The 25898-nt window shown below is 41.5% G+C and overlaps 1 protein-coding gene across 3 annotated transcripts in view; it reads left to right on the top strand.

Annotated features, from left to right (window-relative positions):
• The window catches only part of DPP6 (dipeptidyl peptidase like 6), a 529059-nt gene that overhangs the window by 445405 nt on the left and 57756 nt on the right, over positions 1–25898 (top strand). For all 3 annotated transcript variants that reach the window (XM_056485082.1, XM_056485079.1, XM_056485080.1), the window contains exon 8: positions 4099–4219. In XM_056485082.1, the coding sequence (XP_056341057.1) occupies positions 4099–4219 (121 nt within the window). The remainder of the gene's footprint in view (positions 1–4098; positions 4220–25898) is intronic.

Raw genomic sequence — 25898 nt, 5'->3', positions numbered from 1 at the left:
ACTTAAACTTAGAATGCCACCCTACAGATGGAAAATAAATAGGAGCAGTAAAAATGCAGATTAGTGCACATGGATTTATTTTCTTTTGATCTATGGAGAAGTAGGAATTTCACTCACCTCTTTGACTGGAAGGAAGGTGAGTTGACCAACTGTAAAAGGAGGTGTAGTGTTCACCTACTCAAAATAGTTGGTCACTGTGACTTTTCAAGTCTTAATGAGATTTTTTTTATTATATTCCTGAAAAGATCCATAAATTAATCAATTTAAAAGTACCAATATTGTAATTAGTGAAGCATAATTGCTGAATACCACTCTGGGTCATTTTGGTAGAGACTATTATTTTAGAAACCCTTAAGAAGTTGCAAAAAAAAATTTAAATAAACCCTTGAATCAATCGGTGTCGTTAAGGCTCTTGTGTGTTTGAAGTGCATTAAGTTTAATTTGTTGTTAGATCAAATATTTACCCTACTGTATAAATTTATCTTACTGGATACTTAAGCTTTGACTTTCCTGTCTCAGGCTTGCTTCCAAGCAGCCTCATATATTTTTCTCCAGTTTTAGTTGTCATGCCAGGATCTCAAGTGGTTTGGGGCAATGAATTCTAACACCAGTTGCAAACAGGCAGAGATTTCTTCCCAGACCACAGGAGTTAGTGGTGTGCTGATACCTGAGGCTAAAGGGGTTAGAGCTGAAAGTTACATCCTGAGCCACATAAAGCCAACAACAAAATCTCCATTGATTTTTATTATCCTGGGATTAAGTGAATGCAATTGAAAAACTCCAAACTTTTTCTTAATCCCCTCAGATGTTCCAGTTATTTTTGTTAAGTGTTTAATCTTTTGGGCATCTGTTAAAACATCCAGCAGAGAGAAAGTTCTTCTCCTAGATTCAGTGGCAAGAAATTCCTTATCTTAATTCTGATTTCATTAGGAAAAATATTCTAGATTTCATTGGTTTGCCTGTTGTTTTCAGAAATAAAATGATGAAAATACATTTTTCCTTTTATTCTGTGTCCATCCATTATCTTGTAGAACTTAAGTCTTCCTTGTTTTTTTCTGTAGAGTTAGCAATTTCTGTTTCTTCAATCTATGTATGGATGTTTCCATTCTTATTTCTTTCAGAATATCTTCTCTTTTCTCTGTTGAACATTGACATGATGAAAAAGGATTCAGCACAGGTCTCTTCCTGACCTAGCACAGCTTGGGTTCCATGCCAGTAGTTGTGTTCAGTGCTGGAGTTTAAGGCACATATGTTGTAAGAATGTCTGGGTCAAAGCCTTGCTCTAATATGCACACCAAAAGAGAAGACACCAGAAATTTATGCTCTGCTCTTTATCTGCTGTACAGAGAGGCATAAAACTGAGCTTGAGCCCTTCTGTCATCATTTTAAATTTGTCTAGGAGTGCTATGCAAAGCTGGCATAAAGTAATGTAAAAGTGATGTCTGTACATATTTTTATTATTTTTCTTTACTACAATTTCTTATCCTCTAATTAGCTGACAGGACTGATCATTTGATAGAAAGCACTGCTTTGATGCCATGAAACCAAAGCAGTAAACATTGTTACACAGGTATCTCACAATAACTTCAAATATATTTCTAACATGGGATGTGAGGCAATCCAAAGACATTTCCTTCTTGATGAATAACAGAAGTCCAAATGCTTTTTCTTAATTTATAAGATACATTACACAGGAATCTTCCTTGTGCTGCCTCAGTTATCTTTTATTGTGATTATGGTTGACATTTTTAGGGTACAAGGCTCTGTAGTTAGAAGGATAATTTTTAAATCTCCATGAGGTGCTGCAGTTTGGCTCTCAATTATCTGGGATGCAGTTTGAAGTCAGAGCAGCATATTATTTTTCCACTGCAGCTACCAGATACCTCACACAGCCTGATGAGTGCAATGAAGCTTTGAAAGACCAGACAGTGAAGATGGAAACATTGCAATACTTTAAAAGGGAAGGGTGGGAACAGGTTGTCAATCCACTTTCTTTATTTTCCCTGTGAACTCATAAAACATTGAATATAGTACAAAATATTGCAAACCTTATTTTTGCTGGAATAATCTGGGCAAGGGGAGGGTTGCATCACTTCAATAAATCCACTTGATTGTCTGCCTGCCACAGAAGAGCTCTACCCAAGCACCCCTTAGCACATTTAGTACTCAGACACAGAGATTTGGATTTATTTGGATCTTATTTTGCTTAGTCTTCACAATTTTTATGCACATTTAAACTTCAGCAAGCTCCCCATATGCAGATTAGCTAATACATAAAATTCTTTACTTGGAATCCCTTATCTGGCTGCTCTGTTTATTAAATTCAAGGTAGGAAAGAGAAGGTAGTATCTTCCACAATGTATTTTTACTTTCCAAATCTATTCATTGAATGAAGCTCTTCCTAGTTTAAAAAGAAGAAGAGCAAGCTACAGTCTTAGTAATAATTTTTACTTTTAGGCAAACCTTCTATAACTCCTGCCAAAATTAAATTAAGATGTATACTTTCTTCTGGAATCTTTCCAGCTTATCTTTGGGTGAAACATATACCATAATAGGATGTGAAACGAAGATGAAAGCAAATATTTTTCCCAATACTGTCTTTTCATAATGTGAGAAATTGCTTTCTAGTATCACAATAAAGATACATAACATTTATTCCAGTATTTTCAAATGTATAAAAACCCATCTATAAATGTCTACTAAATTATATTAGCAATTTGCATTTCAGTCTAAATAACTTACCTGTTCAGTACATATTTTTCATTTGAATAGAGTTCAAAAATATGGTAAAGACAGGGATGGGGAGCAGAGTAAAGCTGCCATGAGGTGAAAGGGTCAGTGACCTGCCACACCTCTTAGTGACACACAGATCTGTGGGACTGCATGGGATCCCTCCAGGGGTACAGGGAGCTGGCAGAAGTTCTCTCTGAGCCACTTTCCACCCCTCACCAGCACTCCTGGTAACTGGGGAGGGCCAAGTGACTGGAGATCAGCAAATGTGGTGTCTGCAAAAAGAGCCAGAGGTGTGAGGTTCAGCAGGGCCAAGGGCTGGGTCCTGCATTTGGGTCACAACCCCAGGCTGGGGACAGAGTGGCTGGAAAGTGGCCCTGTGAGAAAGGACCAGGGGGTGCTGGTGACAGCAGCTGAACGTGAGCCAGGAGTGCCCAGGTGGCCAAAGGAGCCAAAGGCATCCTGGCTTGGATCAGAAATGGTGTGGCCAGCAGAACCAGGGCAGGGATTGTCCCCTGTGCTGGGCACTGGTGAGGCTGCACCTCAAATCCTGTGTTCAGCTCCCTCAAAACAAGACTTTGAGGACTTGGATCATGTCCAAAGAGGGGAACAGAGCTGGGGAAGGGTCTGGAGCTCCAATCTGATGAGGAGTGGCTGAGGGATCTGGAGAAAAGGAGGCTCAGGAGGGACCTCATCACTCTCCACAAGTCCCTGAGAGGAGGCTGGGCTTGGCTGTGCTGGTTTAATGCTTGGACTCAGTCATCTTAGAGTCATGGAATGGTTTGGGTTGGAAGGGACCTTAAAGACTTTAAGGGTGTTTTACAACCAAGTGATTCTATGACTCTACTTAGAGCAAGATGTGTTTCACTTTGGGGTGAGGGGACAGGAACTGTGCTGTCAATGACAGAGGAACACAGAACAATTTAACCACGTGGTAAAGACTGATGGAACAATATTTTTATTATTGGCTGGCTAAAGCTTTACCTCCTGATCAGCATTTAAACACATAAATAAAGAGCCTGATTCATAGGAGCATTTCACAGCAATAGCTCTAACAACTCTCAAAACCTGAGCAATGGCATTCTTCATCTCATGCCCTCTAACTGAACTGTTCAATTTCTGAAATTAAGACAGGAGTGAGAGAAATAAAACCTGTATCAAAGCACCAAAGCTTCAGTTTGTTGTAAATTAGCATCTTTCTATTAACTGGTGGCATTGGAAGCAAGCTGTGGAAATGCCATAAAACTGTGATATGTGATTTTGTACTGCCAATTATTGTAAAAGCAAAATGCAACACTTTATGCTGGAGCCGCTGCTTAATGCTGTTCTCTTTTTCTTTTTCTTTTTTTTTTTTTCCCTTCAAATCAGATATTTATCTTTGAGAATAACATCTATTACTGTGCCCATGTGGGGAAACAAGCCATCCGAGTGGTGTCCACAGGAAAGGAAGGTGTTATTTTCAATGGGCTCAGCGACTGGCTCTATGAAGGTAGGACACTACATTTAGGCCAGCAGTTAGTTATGAGTTTAAGTTACACTCTAGAATTACAGACCTTGCTGGAATCAGACATCCAGCATTGCATTTCTGGGCACTGGTGGACCATGGAGCTGAAATCCTGCTGTTCTAACAGTTACCTGATGTGCTGGACTGGAAATAATGTGAAATGGTGTGAGAATTCTGTTTTCAGGCTGTTTTCTTTCCCTTAGTCCAAAGGTAATAAATCACTAGACTTTAATGAACAGAACTGCTTCATTATTTAATGGCACCTTCAATCACTCATGGACGTGCCAGTTTTCAAATCACAGAAAAGGACAGAAATGGGGAGGGAAAGGGGTTCTAAAGGAGAAAGTGAGGAAACCATTTTCCTTGATTAGCTGTTTTCCACAGAACTAGGTGGGCCTTGGAGCTGCCCAGATCTTGCCACCTACAGAAATTTCTAAAAGCAGACCCCAGTAATTGGCTTCTTTCCTGTGAAAATGGGCCTGACAGGGTGGAGGGTCATCTCTGGAGCACTGCTTTTCTTTGATCCTTTCAGCTGGCAAATGGCCATTTAGGTGTCTGTGAGCAGCTGCTTGGATCTCAACTGCTCATTAGCTTAGGAGAGGATCCTCACCACCCCCAGTTCTTTTGGGGCTTGATGGAGGCTTTTAAACTGAGAGATCAGAATAAAAATTTTAATACATACACACACATATATATGTATATATGTATATATATATATATAAAAGAGGTAGGTATCATGTATCCCTCTCTCTGTTGCTGACTAATCTGCTGCCAGCAGCTCCTCTTCACAGGGATTATGGTTTTTGGACTTGGCAGTGTCTCTTTCCTGTGACACAGCTCCCCTCTGAAGTCACATTTTCTCCCACAGGTCCCAGCATAGCCCCAAGGTTTTCTTACCTCTGCAGAAAAAAGTTTCCAGATACATCTATTAACTGTGTCCTGTTGGCTGCTCCCAGTTTTCTTGAGGCTTAATAGAACAGAATAGGTTACAAAATGCCATTAACAGTTAATTGGTATAAAAATAGGAATCACTACTTAAATTGGCCTTTATCACAGCTAGACTGGGGCCTTGGACTCAGAAATGAGGGAATTAAAATAAATTAATTTGTTTTCACTTCCTGGTCCCATAAATCAGTGTACAAACTCATCAAACACATCAGTGGGAAAATCTGATAGGGGTTTATTATTTTTTTATATTTAAATTTGTGTTTCTACTGTAATACAGCATATTTGCAAGTAAATGTCCTCCTTGTGCTGTGAAAGCACTTTGTAACCAGAGAAGTGGCTAAGAAGTTATCAAATGCTAATTTTCTTTCACTTCATTTATTAATTTGCTGGTGAAGTTGTGGGCAGGTTGTTTGACTCTGTAGGTCAAATGTGCCTACTACTACTGCCCATATTTGGCTGGTAAACATCATTTAGTACATCAGGTCTCCTGGCAGAGTCTCACACACAGCACCACACTGAGAGGAGTTTGTCAAGCCCGTGAACTCAGAGCACACCAGCAAGCCCAGGATGACACTTGTTTTGCTGACACATATTTTTTATTCAATTACAGGATTGCTCAGGCAATTTCTTGGCTGACATTGACTTTCAGGTTTGCCCTCTATAATGAATTTGCTTGTTAACTTTATGTTAATGTGCTAGGGTAAGAAATGAATGTTTGATCAAGTACAGGCTGGTTATCCCAAGGCAGGTTCTGTAACCTGTGGGGCACAAGGCAGATTAGGACACTGAACCTGCTGGTCACTGGGAGGATGTTGAAAGAAATTAGGATTTGGAAATGTCACTTTGTCTCCTAATACAGTTTATCATGAACTAAATATTCTCTTATTTCACAAGCAAGGTGTAGAAGATCCCACAGGAAAGCCTGATTTAAACATTCCCAGCTAATGGGAATCCAAAATCAAACCCAGAGCTGAAGTGTGTGAGCTGAGCTGCTTCTCTGTCATCACTTGTGCAATCCTCACAGAGGTGGGGCTGGCACTGTGTCAGGACTGAGGACCTGTGCCAGGTGCTGGAAGCTGTGGGGCCATGGAGTTGTTGGGTCTGCAGTGCTCAGATGCCAGCTGTCCACACACATGGATGGATGGAGCAGGATCCAGAGGAAGCTGGATATTCCATGGGGACAACTGAGAAATGAGAGACACCTCCTCAGTGGGGACCAAGAGAACCCAGTTGTGGTTGCCAGTGAGCTTTAACCTGGGATATTCTGCCAACACACTATCACCTTCGTTTTGCCAAAGTCTTTCCTTTTCTTGGATATCTTCAGTGGAACAAACTTGAACGACATCTTAAATCCAAACTTACCTGACTGGAAATGCTTGAAAACTTGGCAAAGACTGGACTGTGCCACCTCAAGACTATTTTTCTGCCCTTCCCCCATTGCTGCTGTGGTTTTTAGCTGAGCTGGGTGGGATGCTCAGACCTGAGTTTGTTTGCAGCGCTGCAGTCTCAGCGAGCTACCAGGATGAGTGCTGAGCATATGCAGAAATCTCCCTCCATCTGTGCAGCCAGCTCCAGCAGACAGTCTGCAGAGGAGCTGTGACAGCCAGGCTCTCAGAGAGCTCAGCACACTCCTCTTCCCTCCCATGCTCTTTTTGTTGCTGAAGTTCTGTGACCCCTGGCAGCGACAGCAGAGCCTCCTCTCTGGGTTACTGACAGCTCACAACCTGCTTCTCACTTTCCCCAAATGCAGCACAGAAAATAAACCTCGGTGTTTTCTAGTTGGGGAAGATGACTTTTAACAACTTTTATCTACGTAGCACGAGCACACCGACAGCAATACCCCCCTGCCCTTTCTGGAGCTGTCTGCTGCCTGGGGAGACATTTTCTTCACAGTGCCGTCACTCTTGTTACAAGAATAACAGGTTTTTTTCCAAAGTCCAGAAGCACAGCTGATCTAGAGTATATTTGACAGGCTTTTTGCCCTGGAAAAATGCAGAAGTTCATTTCAATTCAAGTTAAGCTCTGCTTTTGTAAATCTGCCAAAGGAGAAAAAATTTCTTCGAGGTATTTATGCTGATCTGTAGACTTTTGATAATATAGTGAAAAACATTTCAAATCAATCAGAGCTTAATCTACTTAGTGCATTTAGCTGGAAGGTTATAGATTGATACATAGATTACTGTAACATGAAAGCATAGATTAAGAGTGGGATTTATTACTAAAAAAAGCACTGACAATGTTTTCATAGTCTGACTTAACATTCTCAGAGCTGTGCCTGATAAATGCTTGTACTAAAATCGAGTGATATCCTATAAAACAGAGTTTAAAGTTCCACCACCGAAATCAGCTACACATTTAAATGCATAGCAGCAGCAAAGAGTGGGTTTTATTTCAGTTTGCTGTATGATCATTGTTGGTTTGAGAATATGTTTTACCAATGATAAGTCTTACAGATAATTTTAAAGCAAGTGCTGGTGTAGCAAAAAGGGCTTCCAAAGCAATAAGATAAGAGTATTTATATGTTCTGTATATAAGTAGTAATATCTTAAAAATAACGTGCATTTAAAAAGTAAATTGCAGGTAAAATTAATTTCATTTATATGCTTTTTATAGAGCACTCTTCCACAGAAGTTAATTCTGTCATGGTGTAATTAAAGTGTCTTAATTTGCTGCCAAGCACTTGGAAAGGCTGTTCAGCTGTTGTGAGGAGGGGTGGAGAAGGATCTCTGATGGAGGTCACCTCCATGATTCTGTTGAGTGACAAAGAAGGTTGAGATGTCCATCCCTGTGTTGCAGTTTGGAAATCTGTTGATTTTGGGGTTGTGTGGTGCTGAATCCTGGGGAATGGGGCAGGAGGGCTTCCCTCCATGCTGGCATGTTGCTGCAGACCAGGAGCAGCCCAGCAGGGTAAGTCAGGGTCCCTCAGCAGGACAGGGACCCCCTCGGGGCTGCACTGCCAGAAACTCCTGGTGTGGTCTCCTTTGAGCAAGTCTGGGTTCTCACATAAAGCTGGATAACTCCTGCTCTAATGCTCCAGGTGCATGCTTGGATATCAAGGATGTGGCACAGTGGTGTGTGCTTCTGCCACTGCTGGGGGAAAGGAAGGGGGGATTTTCACCTATATATGGTCCTGTGCCATGCATGAAGTGTGACATGAGGAGTTTGCTGCATGTGTCCTCAGATATCAAAATAGGAACTAGAAAAATGAAGGAATACTTCTGCAGCTTGTTCTGTGGGACATATCTGTGATTATTAGGGCCTTTGGAAAGAATGGCATTAAAAAGTGAGTTAAAAAGTAAGAAGTGAGTTGCAAAATAAGACTTGTTTGTGAGTTACTCCCTTATCTCGTGTCACTGTCAGGGGATCAGATGTAGTCTCTAAATTTAGAAGTCTCTAAATCTCAAGATCATCTCAAATTGAGAATCCCCATTCCAGAATTTGTCCTGACACCATGGTTGGGACATCTCATCTGGACATCTCCTCATCCTCAGACATCAAGAGTGAACCACTCCTGGCAGCCAAGCCCCAGCCCAGCTCCCACAACACACACTGAAATCTCTTTAGCATGAGCTCTACACAGCCATCCTTTAAAACAAACACTCTGCTTTGGTGAGCTTAGTGCACAGTGGTGTTGCTGTGTTTCTTGCTTGGCTAGGAACCAAGAGGAGGAGGGGAAAAAGACTTTTTCAGAGATGACTCCTATGCCTTATTAATCTTCATTTTGTCTGCGTCTTGTGTGATCACCAGCAGATCCTCTTGTGTGACTTTGCAGTGACACCTGGTGGGAAAGGCCAGGATGTCATCATCATTAAGACAATGAAACTGCAGATTTTTTTGCTGCAAGATCTAGGAAAGGCTCCCAATTTCCCCTCACATTTCCCTGAAACTCACTCTGAGCTTATGGGAACTGCACATCCAAAGCTGCTGGCTGATTCATGTTAATAGTGCTTCTGTTCCCTTTGCACACTTTATAAAGAGAGGAAAGAGAACACAGTAATAAAGAAAAATCTTTTCCATAATTTAATCAGCATCTCACAAAAAATATCAGAGGGTATATTTAGAACATGTATGACTGGTCTCGGAAGTGCAGTGCCTGGCAGGAGCTGCCAAATCAAATATCAGTTATTTTCAGCAGTATCTTTTATGCCTATAGCATTTCAAGCAAGTGAAGTAGACATATTTCTTATGTTTAGAAATATTAATTCTGAGACTCTGGAAGTGGTCTTAGTACTGGGAAACCAGTCAGTAAGTCTGCTGAAGCAGTGCCTTACCTAATTCATCTGTCTGCTCAATTTTTCATTGTACAACATGAGAATGCTGAACTTCTGCTTGGAAGCAGGAACTTTGATGATCAAATTATGCCTGAATGTGAAAAGGAACATTCATAATTAGCCTGAAAGCAAGTATGTCCTAAAGTTCCTGTTTAGTGCCACCAGAGAAGGAGATGACATATCCTCATATTTCACAGGCAGGGCTAACCTTTGCCAGTAATTAGAAGCTCCAAAGCCTGGTGAGGGAGAATGAGATGAAGAATTAGACTGACTCATCACTGCATTTTTTAAGATTCTCTGGATAAATAGATCTCTTGCTGTACAAAAGCCATTGCTGCAGACAGTGAAAGAAACCAGCTTTAATGGGACTACAAATTATTCTATTTTGACAAGATATAAGAAGAATCATTGGGACAGAGAATACAGATTTCTCTTTAAGAACTTTCATCTTTTCAGTCACAAAGAAAATATTCCATGGGCATGGGTAAATTTGCAGTTCTACACAGCTGCTATGGGATAAAGGTAATTTAGGAAACATTTGGAACTGGGAAATAAAACCAGGTAGTGCCAGAAATGCAAGTCTAAAAACCATTAGTTTGCTCTCAAGTACGTGCTGATGTTTTTCAGGGGTTTTGGGAGAAGCTGCATGTAATTTGTTCTCTCATTTGTGTGCTTGCTCAGGCAGCAAAAGCAGTGTGGTGCTTCAGTGACATTGTCCCCATAGTAAAGCAGGAAGTTTTCCTCTGGTTTGCATTTGGGACATCACCCAGTGTTGCCCATTCAGTGGATGCAGCTGTGCAGCACTTGGGGCCACCCAAGTCTCAGTTATCCATTATTATTTAGCTGCCTATTGAAGGTGATTAGATTTTTGTGCACTGTTATGTGCACACTGATTTATACCAAATGTGCATAAAATCTTCCCAGTTTAGTTACAGTCAAAGGATGAAGAGCAGCTCTTGACCTCAGTCATGTTTGAAGTGGATATTCCTACCATATAAAATTCTATTGTAAGGAAGATGAGCTAGATCCAACATTAAAAGCAGAGGAAAAGAGAGAGTCTTAAATTTCACCAGATAATGTCATGAAAGGTTCTGCAGAAGTTCCATCACCTGCTTTGGTGGAGGTTCCCAGTCCCAAGGAAGCTCCCATTACAGATTGCATCACCAGGAATAGGATTATGGCCCTTCCCAGCTGGCAGAGGTCAGGGAAAACAGAACCATTTACAGTGCACATTGTGAGTGCCTGCCTAGAAACCAGCAAGCTCCTGAAAACTTTAAAATGTGCTGTTACCTGGACTGGCTTCAAAATCCAGCACTGCACCATGAGAAACCCTGCCAGCTCTAGCCCAGTCCTTAACCTTCCCTTTCTGCAGAAGGTTGTTTGGAAGGAGGATGCCAGCCAAAACCAACACCTGTCATCCTCTAATTTTTGGATCACTATCATTCAGGCTCCAGGAAGGCTTTTGGAAGCAAAAGAGAATATTATTTACTGTGGTCAGTGATCTCCTTGAGGCAGTGGAAGGAAGCCAGGTGTTCATCCAGCAGCTGCCAGTACCTTAAGAGGTGCTCAGTCAGAGAAATTGGGGTTTTTTTTGCCCTGAAGCCCTGGTAGGTATCACAAAATAGATGTTGTATCACTAGAGTCAGTTTTTTCCAAAACATGCTGTATTGTGAGTTGTATAACAGAGCTATTGTGGTTTTCTGCTTGCACCAATTTTATTTCAGTGGCCTTGGGTTAAATTGCCTATTGGAGAGCTGTGTCCTCATTTTCTGATTATGCTGGTTTTTTTAATAACTAATTAGTATACCAGCACTTTGGATACTGCAGAACAGATTTTGACCCCTGCCATGCTAAGCTGAAGTTTGGAATAACTCCATGGAAGTTAATCATGATGCCCTGGATCTGCACAAGGAGGGTCTTCCTGTAATGTCCATGCTTTATGTCCACTGCCAATGTTTCAGAGGAAATATCTTAAAACACTATTATTCCCAGAAAATAAAGAGTGTCATATTAGAGACTGTTTTCAAATCCAGTCAAATTTAAAAGCTATGCTTTCCCTCCATAGAATAATTTCTGTGGTTTGATAATATAAAACATAAAAATGTATTTAGGTGATAAGGTTCACTGCATGTAAAACAAAAATGCATCATTTCTATGTTGATAGAATTGAGCTGGAGGGCTGTGACACATGTAAGAGTCCTCCAGGCTGTAGAATGTTGTAGGAGATTAAAAGAATTTAATTAATTTGTACAAAAATTATGTAATGCATTATAGGGTGGAAATATAGCTGTTAAGGCATGTTTCCCAGGGATACTGCAGGGATCTCTGTCCTGGGGGATTTTAGAGTGAATTAAACAGTTTTTTGTCATGGGTTGTTGAGATAAACATCAATCCTATTTCAGTGCAAGGAGGGGATTAGGACTTCTTTGGCTTCTTCTAGAGCTAAAATTTTATGATCTTATGTATAGTTTTGATGTCTTTTTCTGATATTTTTGCAGTTAGACATTTTGGCTCTGCGATTACAAAGAATGCCTGTTTTTCTATACAAGAGGGTAAATACACAAACTGCTTGTACATGATGGTTGCAGGGAATGGACCTCTTTATCACAATAAATTTAAATGTGCCTCGTTATTTCCCTGAGGAAAATTGGTCATTTTCTTCTGAGGGCGCCCAAGAAGTTTTATTTGAAAAATATGTTATAAAGAAAAAAAGCTTAATGTTTTTAAAGTGCTGCAATCAAGAAGTGATTACAGAAAGAACAAAGAAATTGAAAGATAGTCATAGAAATTTTATGTTAGTGTGCAATTCCATCAGTTTGACCTCAAAAGTAATTTCCTGTAGTTTTTTTCTTGATACAGCCCTTACTTGTGGAAATTAAGGGACCAGTGCAAAATCTTCAGGCAGTTTAAATAGCCATCTTATTTGTCTCACTGCTCCCTGGCCTGAATAAAGAGTATCTGCCTCAAGAAATACCAAAAAAAAAAAAAAAAAAAAAAAAAAAAAAAAAAAGCAGAAATGAACGTGCTCTGTCCAAATTAGAATGAGAGAAAGCTGCATGAAAGGGATGAAAATTCTGCTGAGATATGTGATTCTCACTAGAGAGCTGGCCTGTCTGTTGTTGTATAATAGCAGGGGAATCAAAAGAATATCCAAAATTATGACAAAATTCATCTTACAATTTGTGTTCATCAGCTTCCCTAATTTAAAAGGGAAAAAAAAAAAAAATAAAGACAAAGAACCAAATTGAAATGCAGTTTAAAATACACAAGTCCAAATCCTAATGCCATCTGGAAGCAATCAGAGGTCAGAGTGGTTCTGTGAGTGGAAGGGCAGAGGACTAATGATGTGAAAAGCAAATGCATCAGTGCTAAGGGCCAGCTGGGGACCTGGAGCCCCCACAGAGCTCAAGCCCACAGATTCCTCCAGCAGAGATTAAATCTTTGTGTGTGAAATAAGCAGGAGGTTAAACCTCTGAATGTGAAAAGCACCTTTCCATATAGCTGCCTGTGCTCAGATCCTGGGGCTGGGAAAACCAGACTGGATTTTCCAGCAGTGCTCCCAGCTCTCCAAGGGGCCTCAGACCTTGAAGACATGAGTGATGTGGGTGATACAGTGCAGGGTATTTTCAAATTGTGCCAAAGAAGCCCAGTGGTGACTGCAGTGTTGACACCAGCCATGGAGCTGAGTGCTGAGTTCTGCTCTGTGCCAGAAAAACTGGAGAGCTGGGGCAGATCTTTGAGGCTATCAGTGACACACCAGCAGTTCCTGAAAGATAAAGCATCCAGGGATTATATCACCCTCCACACTCAATTAGTTTACATTGCTATAAGTAACCACCATATGGTGCAGCTTCTGCACCAGCTGCTTTCCAGTCTTCAGCAAGTACAGGTCTAAGGGAAACTGCCGTGGAGTTAACAGCAATTAGAAAAGTGGGGGGAATGGCAGCTTTTAGAGAGGATCCTAAAGCTTTTGGATGGGTTAAGCAGTAAAATATCAGTGGCCAGGGATGCACTGGCTGCACACTCAGGTGCACAGTGTGGGACAGCAGGGACCAAACCCAGAGGGATGGCAGGAACCTCCAGACCCCTCCTGGGGTGAGGACTGCAGAGACCAAGCAGTGCAGTGACATGTGGGAGGTGTTTTCCTTCACATCCATGGCAAAGAGCAGCAGGCACTGCTCAGAGCTGCCCTGCTCTCTGGCTCCCTGCAGCCCCTGCCCACATCCACCAGGATTTCTGAGTCTGGAGGTGGGGGATGGATATTGAGCCAGGTTTCATGGCCCACCAAGGCACTGCAGGGGGGTAAAACCAAAATAAAACCATGTTGAGGAGTCTGCTCAGCTCCACAGCCTCCAGGAAGAGCAGCCCCAACCACTTCTGTGCTGCCCAGCCTCTTTGCCTGCTTTCCTCTCTTTCCATTGAAAACAGTTTCTTACTTTGAGAACCATCCCCACAGCACAGCTGAGCCTTGTGGAGCTGGGTTTGCTGCCATTCTTCCCAGTTCTTTTCTTCTAAAGGGATCATTGTCATTTCTATATTTGCCTGTGTCATTCTGGTGCTGAATGAACCCTCTCTCAGCCAGTTTTTGCACACCAGAAAATTGCAATGAGAATACCTTGTTTATTTTATTTTTTATTTTTAAATTTTATTTCTACTGACTGAAAAGCTGCTATGCCATATTCTCCAACCATAAGAAGTTTTAAGACCATGAAAGCCCTTGCATGTCACTCTGCACTGGAAAAATTTAATATATTGCTTTGAGTCACATCAAACAGCACAGGAACAAAAAGTGCTGCTAGGAGCTAAGTACTGTGTTTTATTTATAGTTATTTTAAATACTTCTTCTTAACAAGTTCCTTTACTCTAGGTTTTGAAGAGATGTCACTTCACTTTTAAAGTCTTTTTCAGATTTTAATGAGAGGGGAAGTATCATATAATACCAAAGTAAACTATTAAGTGTTCTGTGTTTTTATTCATAAAATTTCCTGTGATGTAGTGAGGTGTCCTAGATGGTTTTGCAACTGTACTGGCCCTATGGATAAAAGCTACACCAAGAAATTATTGATTCTTCAGCAGAAGATGTCCACTGAAAATACTCTGTTGGGCAGATTATTTGAATTTCAAACTCATTCAAACTGAATTTCAAAGCTGAGAAATATTTCCCATAGTTTGGACAAATTTGCCAGAAATTTAGATGTAAAATGCCCTGATTCAAATATTAGATCTAGATCAGAGTTATACAGTTATGCAGAAGCTGATACCTCTAACAAATACATTCCTTAAAGTACTCTGAATTTTATTTCAAGATTTTTTTTCGTGTTTTCACTGACTTATATAGTGTTGTATTCTTGGCTATCATTGATTATGCCTTAAATCTGTGGTGCCTGGCCTGTGAACCAGAGAATAAAACCTTTCTTCTGAGACCTGGCATAGTTATATTTTATATTTATATATGAGAAGTATCTACACTTTGCAAAAGTGCAGGAAAAATGTTTACATTGTAGTTTAGATGTAGACTTTTGATGCATACTGATTTTGAAATTAGTAACATAAATCTTGTTTGTTCATTTTCTCATTGTCACATTATCATATTATTTAAAAGGCCACAAGTTTACTCCTTAGTATGATTTTAAAAGCATGTTTTCTCATAGATCACCTTTTCTTCTGCACCTGTAATTCCTTTCCAAGCTGAATATTTCACTGGTTTCTGTTATTCTTTTTTTTTTTCTTTCTTTTTAATGTTTCATGCATTCTTTTTAAGCTGCTTTTAAATAATTTGAGACTTTTCTCAATTCCAATGAGGCAACAAAAGCAACATAGTCTAAAGAGAACTCCTATCTTGAAAGCAAGGGGTTAATAGTGAAGGGCACATGAATTCTTGTTGGCAAAAGGGAACAGCTCCACAGTGGTCCTTAAAACCTCATTAGAGATGAGAGAAAGATGCAATATTGCATTAACTGGAAGAAAAACTCTAATACTACAGGATTAGTGTCCTTAGAAATGTTGCAGAGTTTATTTGAAAAATAAACCCAACAAGCCTTTATTAAATTTATTGAGGAAATGGAAAGCAGAAACTCAGAAGACTCTAATTGCCACCTACAAATATGATAATTAGAGTGAATAAGAAGTAATGAAGGAGGAAATCAGAGAGAGCTCACCTCCTGAGCAGGAAGGTGGAGGTTACATTGCCACCATGTGGTAAAACTATGGAGAGCTGGAGCAGCTCCTCTCTCCATCAGGATTCACAAGGAGGGCTGCAAACAGCCAGAAATCTGCATGATTTGCTGGAAAAAATATAGAATGCAAATGGCATCCTGATTGGAAAGAAGCAATGTGAGATTAAATCCTGCTTTGCTTTTGATTAGCCTGAGCAGTTGGGCTTTTGGTGGTGTGTTTGTGAGGGTTTTGACTTGAATTTTAATACAAAATGCTGTTGCATAAAATATTCAGTGGAAGAGTGAACAGAGTGCAGGAAAGATTAGGAAAAAAGTTCTCTTCTTCAAATGATGTCATTTATAAGCTTTTTTGGGTACAAAAATCCATCATTCTGTTGCACATCTTCTTGAAATCATCTCCAAAGTTTCTCTATGAATGTTGATTTTTTTCAAATTCTTCTGATAATCCTGGTATACTTCCCATTTCTACAACATTTAGAAACATGAGCTTTAGTGTTTCAGAAGGTACTTTTTAGAACAGAGTATATAAAAATGTAATATTTATTTTTTTGATGGAAGTTCTGGCTAGAGCAGAATTTGGGATTCACAAAAGTGTGTCAACTTGCTGTCTCCCCCACCCCCAGCTTCACCTGGTGGCTCCTCGTGGCGTGACAACTGCTTGCTGTAGGAATTATTAGGATTCCAGAGCATGATTTCACAGTCTGAGTCGGATGAGCTTTTCCCAATCCCCTTTCTGATCAGATTAGTGCTGACCCCAGAGCTGACCTCAGCCAAGGAGAGCTGGCTGAGCCTCTGCTCCCAAGGCAGGGATTGCTGCTGGCTTTCCCTTCACACAGCTCTGTCCTGCCCCGCTGCAAGGGCTGTTTCCCCTGCACTGAACCTTTCCTTGTGCACAATCCCCTTTGCACTGACCTGTTTTGGCTCTATAAAGGGCTTGAGCTCATGCTAAATGTAGTGGCTGCCTCTGTATTTAAGAGCAGCTCCCCCCTCAGCACCCCCATACTTGTAGCTCAAGTGCAAGGAAAAGATTAAATGACCATCACAGATGACGCTCAGATGTATCTCTTGGTGCCAGTCTAATTATGACCTCCACTGAGGCAATTATTCTGTCTTGATCTTAATGCTTTCTGCAAGCATCAATTAATAAAACTTCACATAATGTCCTGGTAGAACAAGAATCATTACCATCTTTTTAGAAACAGGCAAACTGAGGCACAATTATTGACCTGGTTTTAGATGAGATGAGAGAAATCAGGACACAAAACTGAAGTGAGAGTTTCACCTTAGTCTGTAAAAACCAAATAAAGTGCAGAGCATTGTGTGAAAACCCAGACCTGGCTGTTGTCAGCACATCCCTTGGCTCACCTGCAGCTCAGACACAGGTGGGTGCCCTTCAGTTTTGGTCACAGGGTGTGAGGGAGGCACAGCTGGGCAGATGTGTCTGTGAGAGTCACTCTGCAGGAGGGCTGGAATCAGTCCCTGGTGATTTCCACAGGAATAAGAACCTTCCCAACCCAGAGGACACCCTGTGAGAAGAAGGCAAATGCCTGTTGTTAAAGCTGCCCCAGACTGTTCTGCATCCTAAAGGGACTGATGGACTCTTACCTGCCTTTCAAATCCCAGAAAAAAAGGAGCAAATCACTTTAGTCCTTCCCTTTTTACACAAATGACTCACAAGCATTTGCCTCCTACATTAGTTTTGATTTTGCTCAAAGTTGAGTCATTGTCTTGTATTTGATTTAACAACAATAGCAGGAGAAAAAAAAATAGCCATTAGTAGCTACTGTGTAAGACTCGATCAAAAGCAATTCCTTAAAGGAGGCTTTCACAATAGCTAGATTAAAGATTTGAGAAACTGGTAAGAAATAGAGCTGGAGAAAAACAGCTCCTAAAACCAAAGCATTATGTTTTCATGCTATTGTGCTTTTAAAATTGAAGGCAACAGTCTGAAAACAGGCATCAAAATAGATCTTACTTGAAGGGAATTATCTGGAGATCATTGTATTTATTGCATTTGTTTTGATTTTCCAGCCTTTGACTCAGACTGTAGGCATGGACATGACTTTAAAGATTCAATGCCTCATTTAAAAAATTAAACTTCACTTGTGTATTGAACTGACCCATCCTAACCCTTGAATTATCAGTATTATTTTGGAGTATCAGCAGCAGGCTAGAAATGGTGAGAACAGGACAGGAGGCAAGAGCTGAGTCCCCAGCAGCTGATGGATTTCAGATGCAATTGCTGAGGCTGTGCTGCCCCTTGGAGGCACAGCACAAAGTTGCATAAGTCCATGAGGAGGAAAAGGATTAGTTATGGTGCTTTGAAATAAAATTTGAAATTTGAAATGAAATTAAATTGGTTTTTTTACCTTTGCATCCTCTCACCCTTCTCCCCAACACCCAAAATTGCCCAAAGGGATGTACATCTGAAGGCACTCCTTGCCTTGCACAGTGTATTGGTGTGATGATACACTGGATAAATAATTTTCCAGCTAAATGTTGCTCTTTTATAATCATTTTGTGCTTCTCATTTCTCTAATCTCCTACAATTGTGGGTATCTCAGCAACTATTGAGGATGAGCAGTGGTGGGGTGGAGGGGCAGGAGGTGCAGGGAGTTGTGTGATTATTGATGTGGTTATTGATGTGGTTATTGCCTGGCTCTGTGGAGCAGGGAGTAGATTTGGGGATTTCCATCCCTGTAGGTTTCCCCATTTCAGCAGTCAGTGGAGCTGTGAATCTGGCTTGTGAGCAGTGCTGATGAACACCAGAGAATTGTCACCCTGCTCATGTGGCCCCAGTGCCAACACCCTGGGACAAAGCAGCAGCTCACTTCTGCCCACTCAGGAGCTCAGGATCCTTTAAAAATCTCTCTCTGGGGAGTGGCCCAGCTAAAATATTATGTGTTTGAGAAACAACAACACAAGGCTGCTTAGAGGACACCTCTTGTTTAAGAGCTTGCCTATGAATTTTGGGCATCTGATTTTAACCTTGCAACTGAGAGTAATTTGAACTGGAGGCTGACCTGGCAAGTAGTGAACCAGGAAAGCTGAGCATGCATCAGGAATGTTTCAGTGCTTTTGTGAGATTTAAAATTACTCAGGACAGGATAATAAACCCCAAAATGAGAAATGGTAACTTTAGAAATAGAGACTTTTAGTGGAGTTGTTCTGTCTATGTCAGCAGAGAGCCTGCAGCTCCAGGTGAGAGATGGGAGTAGCACGAGAGAAGTGCAGTCCTGACAACAACTGAGCTGCCATTTGGAAGGGTTGAGGTACAGGATCTCCCAATTTCTGAGGTGCAAGTTTATCCTTAATGAGCAGATCTCACAGCACAGCAGTGCAGGATGGCACTGCAGCTGGAGGAGGCTGCAGGGAGAGTGGAGAAGCCAAGAGGTGTCTTTTCCTTCATCCCACTGAGACTTCAGAATCCAGCCCTGGCAGAGCTTCCTTCCCTGGGAGAGGAAAAAGGCAGCAACGTGATGGATCTAGACACATGCTTGAAGCCCAGGCTTGGCCCTGGCTGAGCAAACTGGGTTTAAACCAGCCAGCCCTCTGTTCCCTCCCAGAACTGATGTTCACCTGCATTAATCACCTGCTTGGGCTTTGCAGAAATTGCAAATGCAAGTCCACGAGTGCAGTAAAGACCAGAACACAAAGAATTTGGCTTTGGTTCCAGCACAATCCAGCACTTTCCTGAGACACCCAGAGATGGTTCCTGCCCAGCCCTGCCCCATGTTTGACCTGACCTTTTCCTGTACGAGAAAACACACATCTGAAAGCACAGCTGAGATAGGGTTTAGAGGGGAAACAGCCCTTTGCTTTCTACACAACAGCAAATTGTGCCTGAAGATGGAGAGTGACTTCTCCAGTCTGACTTTACTTTTTTTCAAGCTATTAGTTTAACTCAGTGGAAAGACTGTGTACTTTGCTTGAAAAAGGAAAGAAAGCATAAAATGGTTGCTTGGCTGCACAGTTTTCTTAAGTAAATGTGTATTTTTAATTTCAAGAGAAAAACAATGAACCATGAGTGCATTAATGGAGTGGATTTGGCTTCTTCAAACACATCAGTCCTTAGTGGACAAGTCTGACTGTTACATTTCTTTATAAATTTTACAATGAAATTATAAAATAAGAACTGGATCCTTAGTAAGTATGTATTACTATTTATACCAGCTACGAATTTGGACTGAAAACCACATTAAACCATCTCTCTAAGTGCAGGAGGCACAGAAAAGTAATTTACAGGCAATTAGTCAGCCAGGTGGTTGTTTTTGTAGCAGTGAATCATGGTCCCATTTTCAGTCTGGGAACATAAATCTGCAAAAGAGAAACCAGATATCCTGTTAGCATTCCTTAAAGAAAAGTTCTTCACACTAAATAAAAAGAAAAATCTGTGTAATCATGATGTAACCATGCTTTGAGTATTTTCATAACCTGGTGGAATCCTGCTAAGCCTGATGAAGATGGAACCTTCCACCCAACATGCCAACAGCATAATTGGGATTTATGGCTGCAGGCTGGAGCACACAATCTCTGGGGACTGGAGGGCATGACAGAGAAATATCACTGGGAAGCAGCCTGGAAAGCAAGTTACAGCCTCTGTCCCTGACCAGCCCTCCCACACCAAGTTTGTGCCTGCAGGAGCAGGGCTGAGCCCACTGCCCCTGGCATCAGCAGGAAGGTGCTCAGCCAGCCCAGAGCTGCTGGGCTTTCCAGGAGGAAAGTTACCAACAAAAGATGAAAAGCAGCCAAGGAAGTCTTAGAAAGAAAGGACAATATATGTATTAAAATTGGCACCTCTGAGTGTAACCCACATCCAAATATTCCAGGAATAGCTTGACTTTGAAAACTGGGTTTTAGTCATAAGTAATAAATGGCAAAGAGTACAAATCACCATTTCTGGCTCTGCTCAGCAAGGACAATGGCATTTTCTTTGCAATTTCATAATGTTTGCCATCAGAACATTTTGAGGCATTTCAAAACCTACATTTCCTAGTCTGGGGGTGGGAAAGTTCTCACCACCTTGCTGTGTCCTGTGCCTAGTGCTCAACAAACACCTCAAAAAACCAGAGCCAGTCCCAGACACTGCAGGGAAAAGTGAAATATTGCTCAGCCATGGCCTCAACACAGCAGCACTGCTATTGTCATGGATGTCGAGGTAAAAATATACTGGTGGAAAAGGAGCTGTCTTTTTTAATTTTGTAAATTGTTTTTTATTGTGGGAATTGTCCTCAATACTAAATAGGAAGTTTTTTAAGGGTAGAGAAAGCTATGATGACCTTGGAACTTAAGATTATACCATGTGAGGTATTGTGATCTGTTGGGTAGATAAAAATGGAGCCATCTCCATCCTGCCAAAAAGTGCAACAGATAAGGAGGGGAAAGAAGGGTATTTCTTTCCAAAGCCACCCTTAATCAGCAAAAAACAGCAGACAAAATTATCTTTGTTAGATGGGGATTTGTGCAGTATGGGTTACATTTATTATCTGGCAGGTTATAAGCTGTATTTTAATTTCCGGTATTTTCCTGCTACATCTGAAGGAACAATACAAGCTGGATCCATGCATGTCATTTATAAGTCTGTGCATGTCATTTATATGGTAATGGGGGAGTTCACCCTCATCCCCAGTGATTTCTGCAAAATTCTGCATGCTGGTTCTCAGCATATTTAGCTTTCTCCAGCGTAAATTAAAATGCACATTCATGATCTTTGAACAAAGCAGCCAGGGATAATTGGTAATTTGAGTCTGTTCTGTACAATGCAATTCAAAGTAATACTTCTAATTTGCAGTTAATTAATCAGGGCTTTTTTTTTCCCCTTTAAAATTCTTAATTGCCTTTCTATGATATTGATTTTTAATAAGTTTTACTCCTAGTAGTTTTAGTTCCAATTATACAGGCAATTTCTTGTCACTATTACTGCATGGCTCTGTGTGTGTTTATATGTATATTTCCATATATTTTGGGATTTTTTTTCAGAAATTTTCATATGCTGGTTTATGGAGAGAGGTTTTGCTGGCTGAAATTAAAAAGTTGAAAATAATAGAGTGAATGTATGGCCAAGAGAAACAAGATACAACAGGGAATAGAAAACTCAATACAATGAAATTTTAAAAGAATTTTAAATATCTGGAATTCCATTGCCACTATGAACAGTCAACCTCATTTGGTATTTAATTCACTCTCCAATTAAAACTCTCTGTCAAAGACTCCAATTGTTGTAGCTTTAAAGTAGAGCCAGCAGGCATTAGAGATACAAACTTTGGGCTCTCTAAGGAAATTCAGATGGTCATAAATTCAAAAATAATAATGTTATCAAGTACAGATGTGTGTGGGGGTGGTGCCTGTGATGGGAAATGTGCTGTGGGCACTGAGCACCCCATGCCTGACCAAGCCCAGCCCTGTGCAGCCTGACCTGGAATGACCAGAGCTGAGGCTCCACCACCTCTGTGCCAGAGCTTCACCACACTCACTGTAAAAAACTTATTTCATATATCTAATCTACCCCTCTTCAATTTGAAACCATCACCCCTTTCCTTATCACAACTAGTTTTCTAAAAGTTTGTCCCCATCTTTCTTACAGGCTTCCTCCAAGTGCAATGAATTCTGCCTGGAGCCTTCTCTTCTGGAGGCTGAGCAGCCCCAGCTCTCAGCCCTCTGATCTCTCCCTGGCCTCCTCTGGACCCACTGGAAATTCCCCACTGGGCATTCTGCCCCCCAAACCCACTGGGGTTTATTTCCTATCTCATTTATGGGAGTTTCTAGGCTGTCACTGACACCAGAGCTGCACAGACCTGGTTGGTGCCCCTGCCCCTGGGGCTCAGCTTTCCCCTTACTTTGTCAGTAGATTTAGGATTACTGCACTGGAGTCTATGGATCAAAAATATTGATAAGAGAAAGTCTTTCCTGGTAGCAGGGATAAAAGAGATTTTGAAGTGTGGACATTATCCTGCAGGGATGTTTGTCTTTTCTTTATGCTTGCCTGGGTTCAGAGTGGACAATCTTCAAGGCACACACATAGGAAAGAACAGAATTCTGCTCAACATACAAATGCCACAGCTCTGACAAACACAGCCAAACCCCACTGATCCATCAGTGGCATAACCTGATTACATACCATTACCTTTATTAATAATAAATGTTCCTGTTATTTGTTAAGAACATTCTTTTCTGAAATTTTGCTGTGAGCTAATTTGAATTCTGTTTTTATCCAGCTCTCTTTTTTTATTATTCCTTGGTGATTCTATTGATCTCAGTAGTTCCTCTGATTATTCAGTCCTGTAAAATCAGATTCATCCTCTGAGTCATTATTGTGCTAAATCTCTCAGTTAGCCAGGTCCTGAGTCACTGCTGGAGCTGAAACCTCTGGGAATATTGCCATAACAGGGCAATATATACCCTGAGAGGTTTTTTAATGGCTGTTCAATGACTTTGGCTGTTTAAACCAGGGAAGGAATTAGGAGCTAGACTAAATTCAGTCAATGTGCTCCAGTTCCCATTTCATAAAGCAGGGCTGTATTTTGCAATATTAACTGACATTTATTAGCACTCAGACTAGGTGACTAGCAGGTGCTGCTCAGGGTGAATAAATCATGCAAGCAATTCACATGAAAGACAGCTTGTGCAAGTGCTGATAAAAGTCCATGGGGTTGAAGAATCAAGTTCTTTAATAGCAATGTCAGCCTGTTCAGTCTTCTTATCTCTCATATTTTTTTAGAAACATTAAAAGAGATTGCTTTTGGGCACTTGTGTTCTTGAACTATTGCAATCGTCTAATGAATTTTTGATTGAGAGGGTTTTGTGATCACTAACTTTCTTGATACATCTGCAGCTATTGAAATGGATCCCCTGTGTCAAGGCTGGCTGTCCATCTTCCTCCTATCATAAACCCCACAGATTTGTTAGACAGAACCTGTAACTTTTAATTTAAAGGGAAGGTGAAGTTGAAGCTGCTTGAGCATGTTTGAATAGAGAAATATTCAGCATATAATGAAAGCCCTGATTTGTCTCACTGCATTGCACAGATAAGCAAATTGCATTTCCAGCCATAGCAACCTGTTCAGCAGCAGCAGAGGGGTGGAGAAGAAAAGGATTTGTCTATAAGGAACCTGGCTGCATTTGGGCCATGTGAATTCTGCCTGGTCTGGGTCCTGATGAGAAGGATGACAGGACCTTGCAGTGAGCATTTACCCACATCACTGAGCTGCACTGCAAACTGCTCAGACTGCTGCCAGGAAATGCTTCTACAGATTTAGTGCCTTTAGCTGACAGACTTTCATGAAGAGCTGACAACAGGCTGTGGGTTCAAGTTTGTGCCAGGTGATAGAAAAACACATTCTTCCCATACATTAGTGGCAGACAGCAGTTTGCCACTGCTGATGGAATTCCTAGATGCATTTGCTCTTTGGAGTGAGTGCCAGAAACAGGAATAGCTGAGGATAGGATCACTAATATTTCTATTATCATAATTCAAACCCCATTTTCATTATTACATCTGGACATCCTGACAGATCACGGTTGCTGCCAGAGTTGATGAAATCTCTGCATGCCAGTCTTGTCATCGTGGTCCAAAGGTTCTTACTGACACTGAGACTGACTCACACAACCAAAGGGCACTTACTAATTGTTAGGTGCAGTTGTGAGCATTAATCATTAATGCTTTTGAAAATTAAGGATTACTGAGGATGGGGTACAGGTGATGAAAACCCAGAAGCACAGAAAAAGAAACATTTAATGAAAGGAGAGGGAGGATGTGGAGCCAACTCAACACTTTTCTGGTGTGTTTATTTGAAAGAGGACAGTTTTATTACAAATCAGGCCCCAAAATACTGCTGTGCCAACAGGATAGTATGGCTCTGTGTATGACAGGTGGTAACCCTGCCTGCTGTGACTGCTCTGGAGATGTGCCTGACCTCCTGGGGAGTTGCTCCTTGCTCCTGCTGGACACAGGATCCATGTGAAACCTGGCTGACAGCTCCTCTCCATGGCTTTTTGCACCTCGAGTGGGATTTGCAGAGCTGAGTGCACTCAGGGTGTCACGATGTGAAGGTGGCCTGGAGGAGACACTCTATTTTCAAATAGCTGAATTCTTCTCTTATCTCTAAGAATCCACCTGTATGTCTCAGATGACATCTCATACTTGTGTGCATCTGTTTTGTTAGGTGGTTGATTGGGCCTTTTTTCCAGCAAATCCATTTGTATGATTGAGAGAGATTTTAAACATTCATGATTTCCTAGTTATTACAGTCTGAGCTTGGCCTTCTGTGTGTATTCTGGAGGGGCTGTAGAGGTGTCCCTGAAGGTAGGATCAGGCTGGTGTTCAATAAATCCAGCTTTTGAAGCCCTCAAGCACTCAAACAGTAAAGCAGGTCTGGCAGCTACTTGCCAATAATCTTATAAACAACACTCCTAATGCCCTGACTCATATGGCAAACACAAATTCCTTTAGTGTTGCAAACACAACAAATTACAAGAATCAATGGGTCAGGGAAAAAACAACAACAACAAGAAGCAAACCACATTAAATTGACAGTTTCTAAATAGAGTGAAATTAGTAGCCTTAGAAAATCTCCTCTGTCTCTCAGGAGCTTGGTCCCATGCTAACATGGTTTCATCCTGCTTCTTGGGGATCAGTGTCCTAAACATTTCCTAGAGAAGCACTGGTGGTTGTTGCTGGTAGTTGGGAGTATGATGAGAAGGCCAGGCTGGAGTGGTCAGGATTTGGCCAGGCTGGCTGGCAGGTTTCCTCTGATGTGCCCACTCTGGCTTTGTTCTTTGCTCTTCGTTCCTGTGTGTTCCTCAGGGTCCTTGGCCAGGTGTCAGTGAGCATCCCACAGTGACCTGTCTGCTTCCAGAGCATTGCAGCTCGTGGTGTGGTCACCCAGAGCCACCTCACAGAAGTGAAGGTGGTCCCCAGCCCATTTGTGTCCACATTTTTGGGGTCTGCCTCTTTGCCAAGCCTGGGCTTGGCTCAGGCTGTGCAGCAGCTCACACATTAGAGATGTGGAGGCAAGACATGATCTTGCTGACCCCACAGAACTCATGAAGAGTGGTTTTCCCCAGTCCCATCATGACCCACCCTGCTGAAATGAGCTTCTCTCCTGGCCCTCAGCAGTGGCCAAACCCCCTCCTCTGTCTCGACACGATGCTCTGCAGCAGCGAGGGGCTGCCAGACAGCGTGAGCAGAAAACACCCTGTGCTCAAGCAGTTAAACCAGATAACCAGGAGGAGCTAGTGACTCCTGCAGCCCTCACCTTGCCTGTGCTTGAG

Source organism: Oenanthe melanoleuca, chromosome 2, assembly GCF_029582105.1.
Source record: "Oenanthe melanoleuca isolate GR-GAL-2019-014 chromosome 2, OMel1.0, whole genome shotgun sequence".
In the NCBI taxonomy this organism is placed as follows: domain Eukaryota; kingdom Metazoa; phylum Chordata; class Aves; order Passeriformes; family Muscicapidae; genus Oenanthe; species Oenanthe melanoleuca.
The sequence above is the reverse complement of the archived record's forward strand: the minus strand, read 5'-3'. Positions and strand labels throughout refer to the sequence as shown.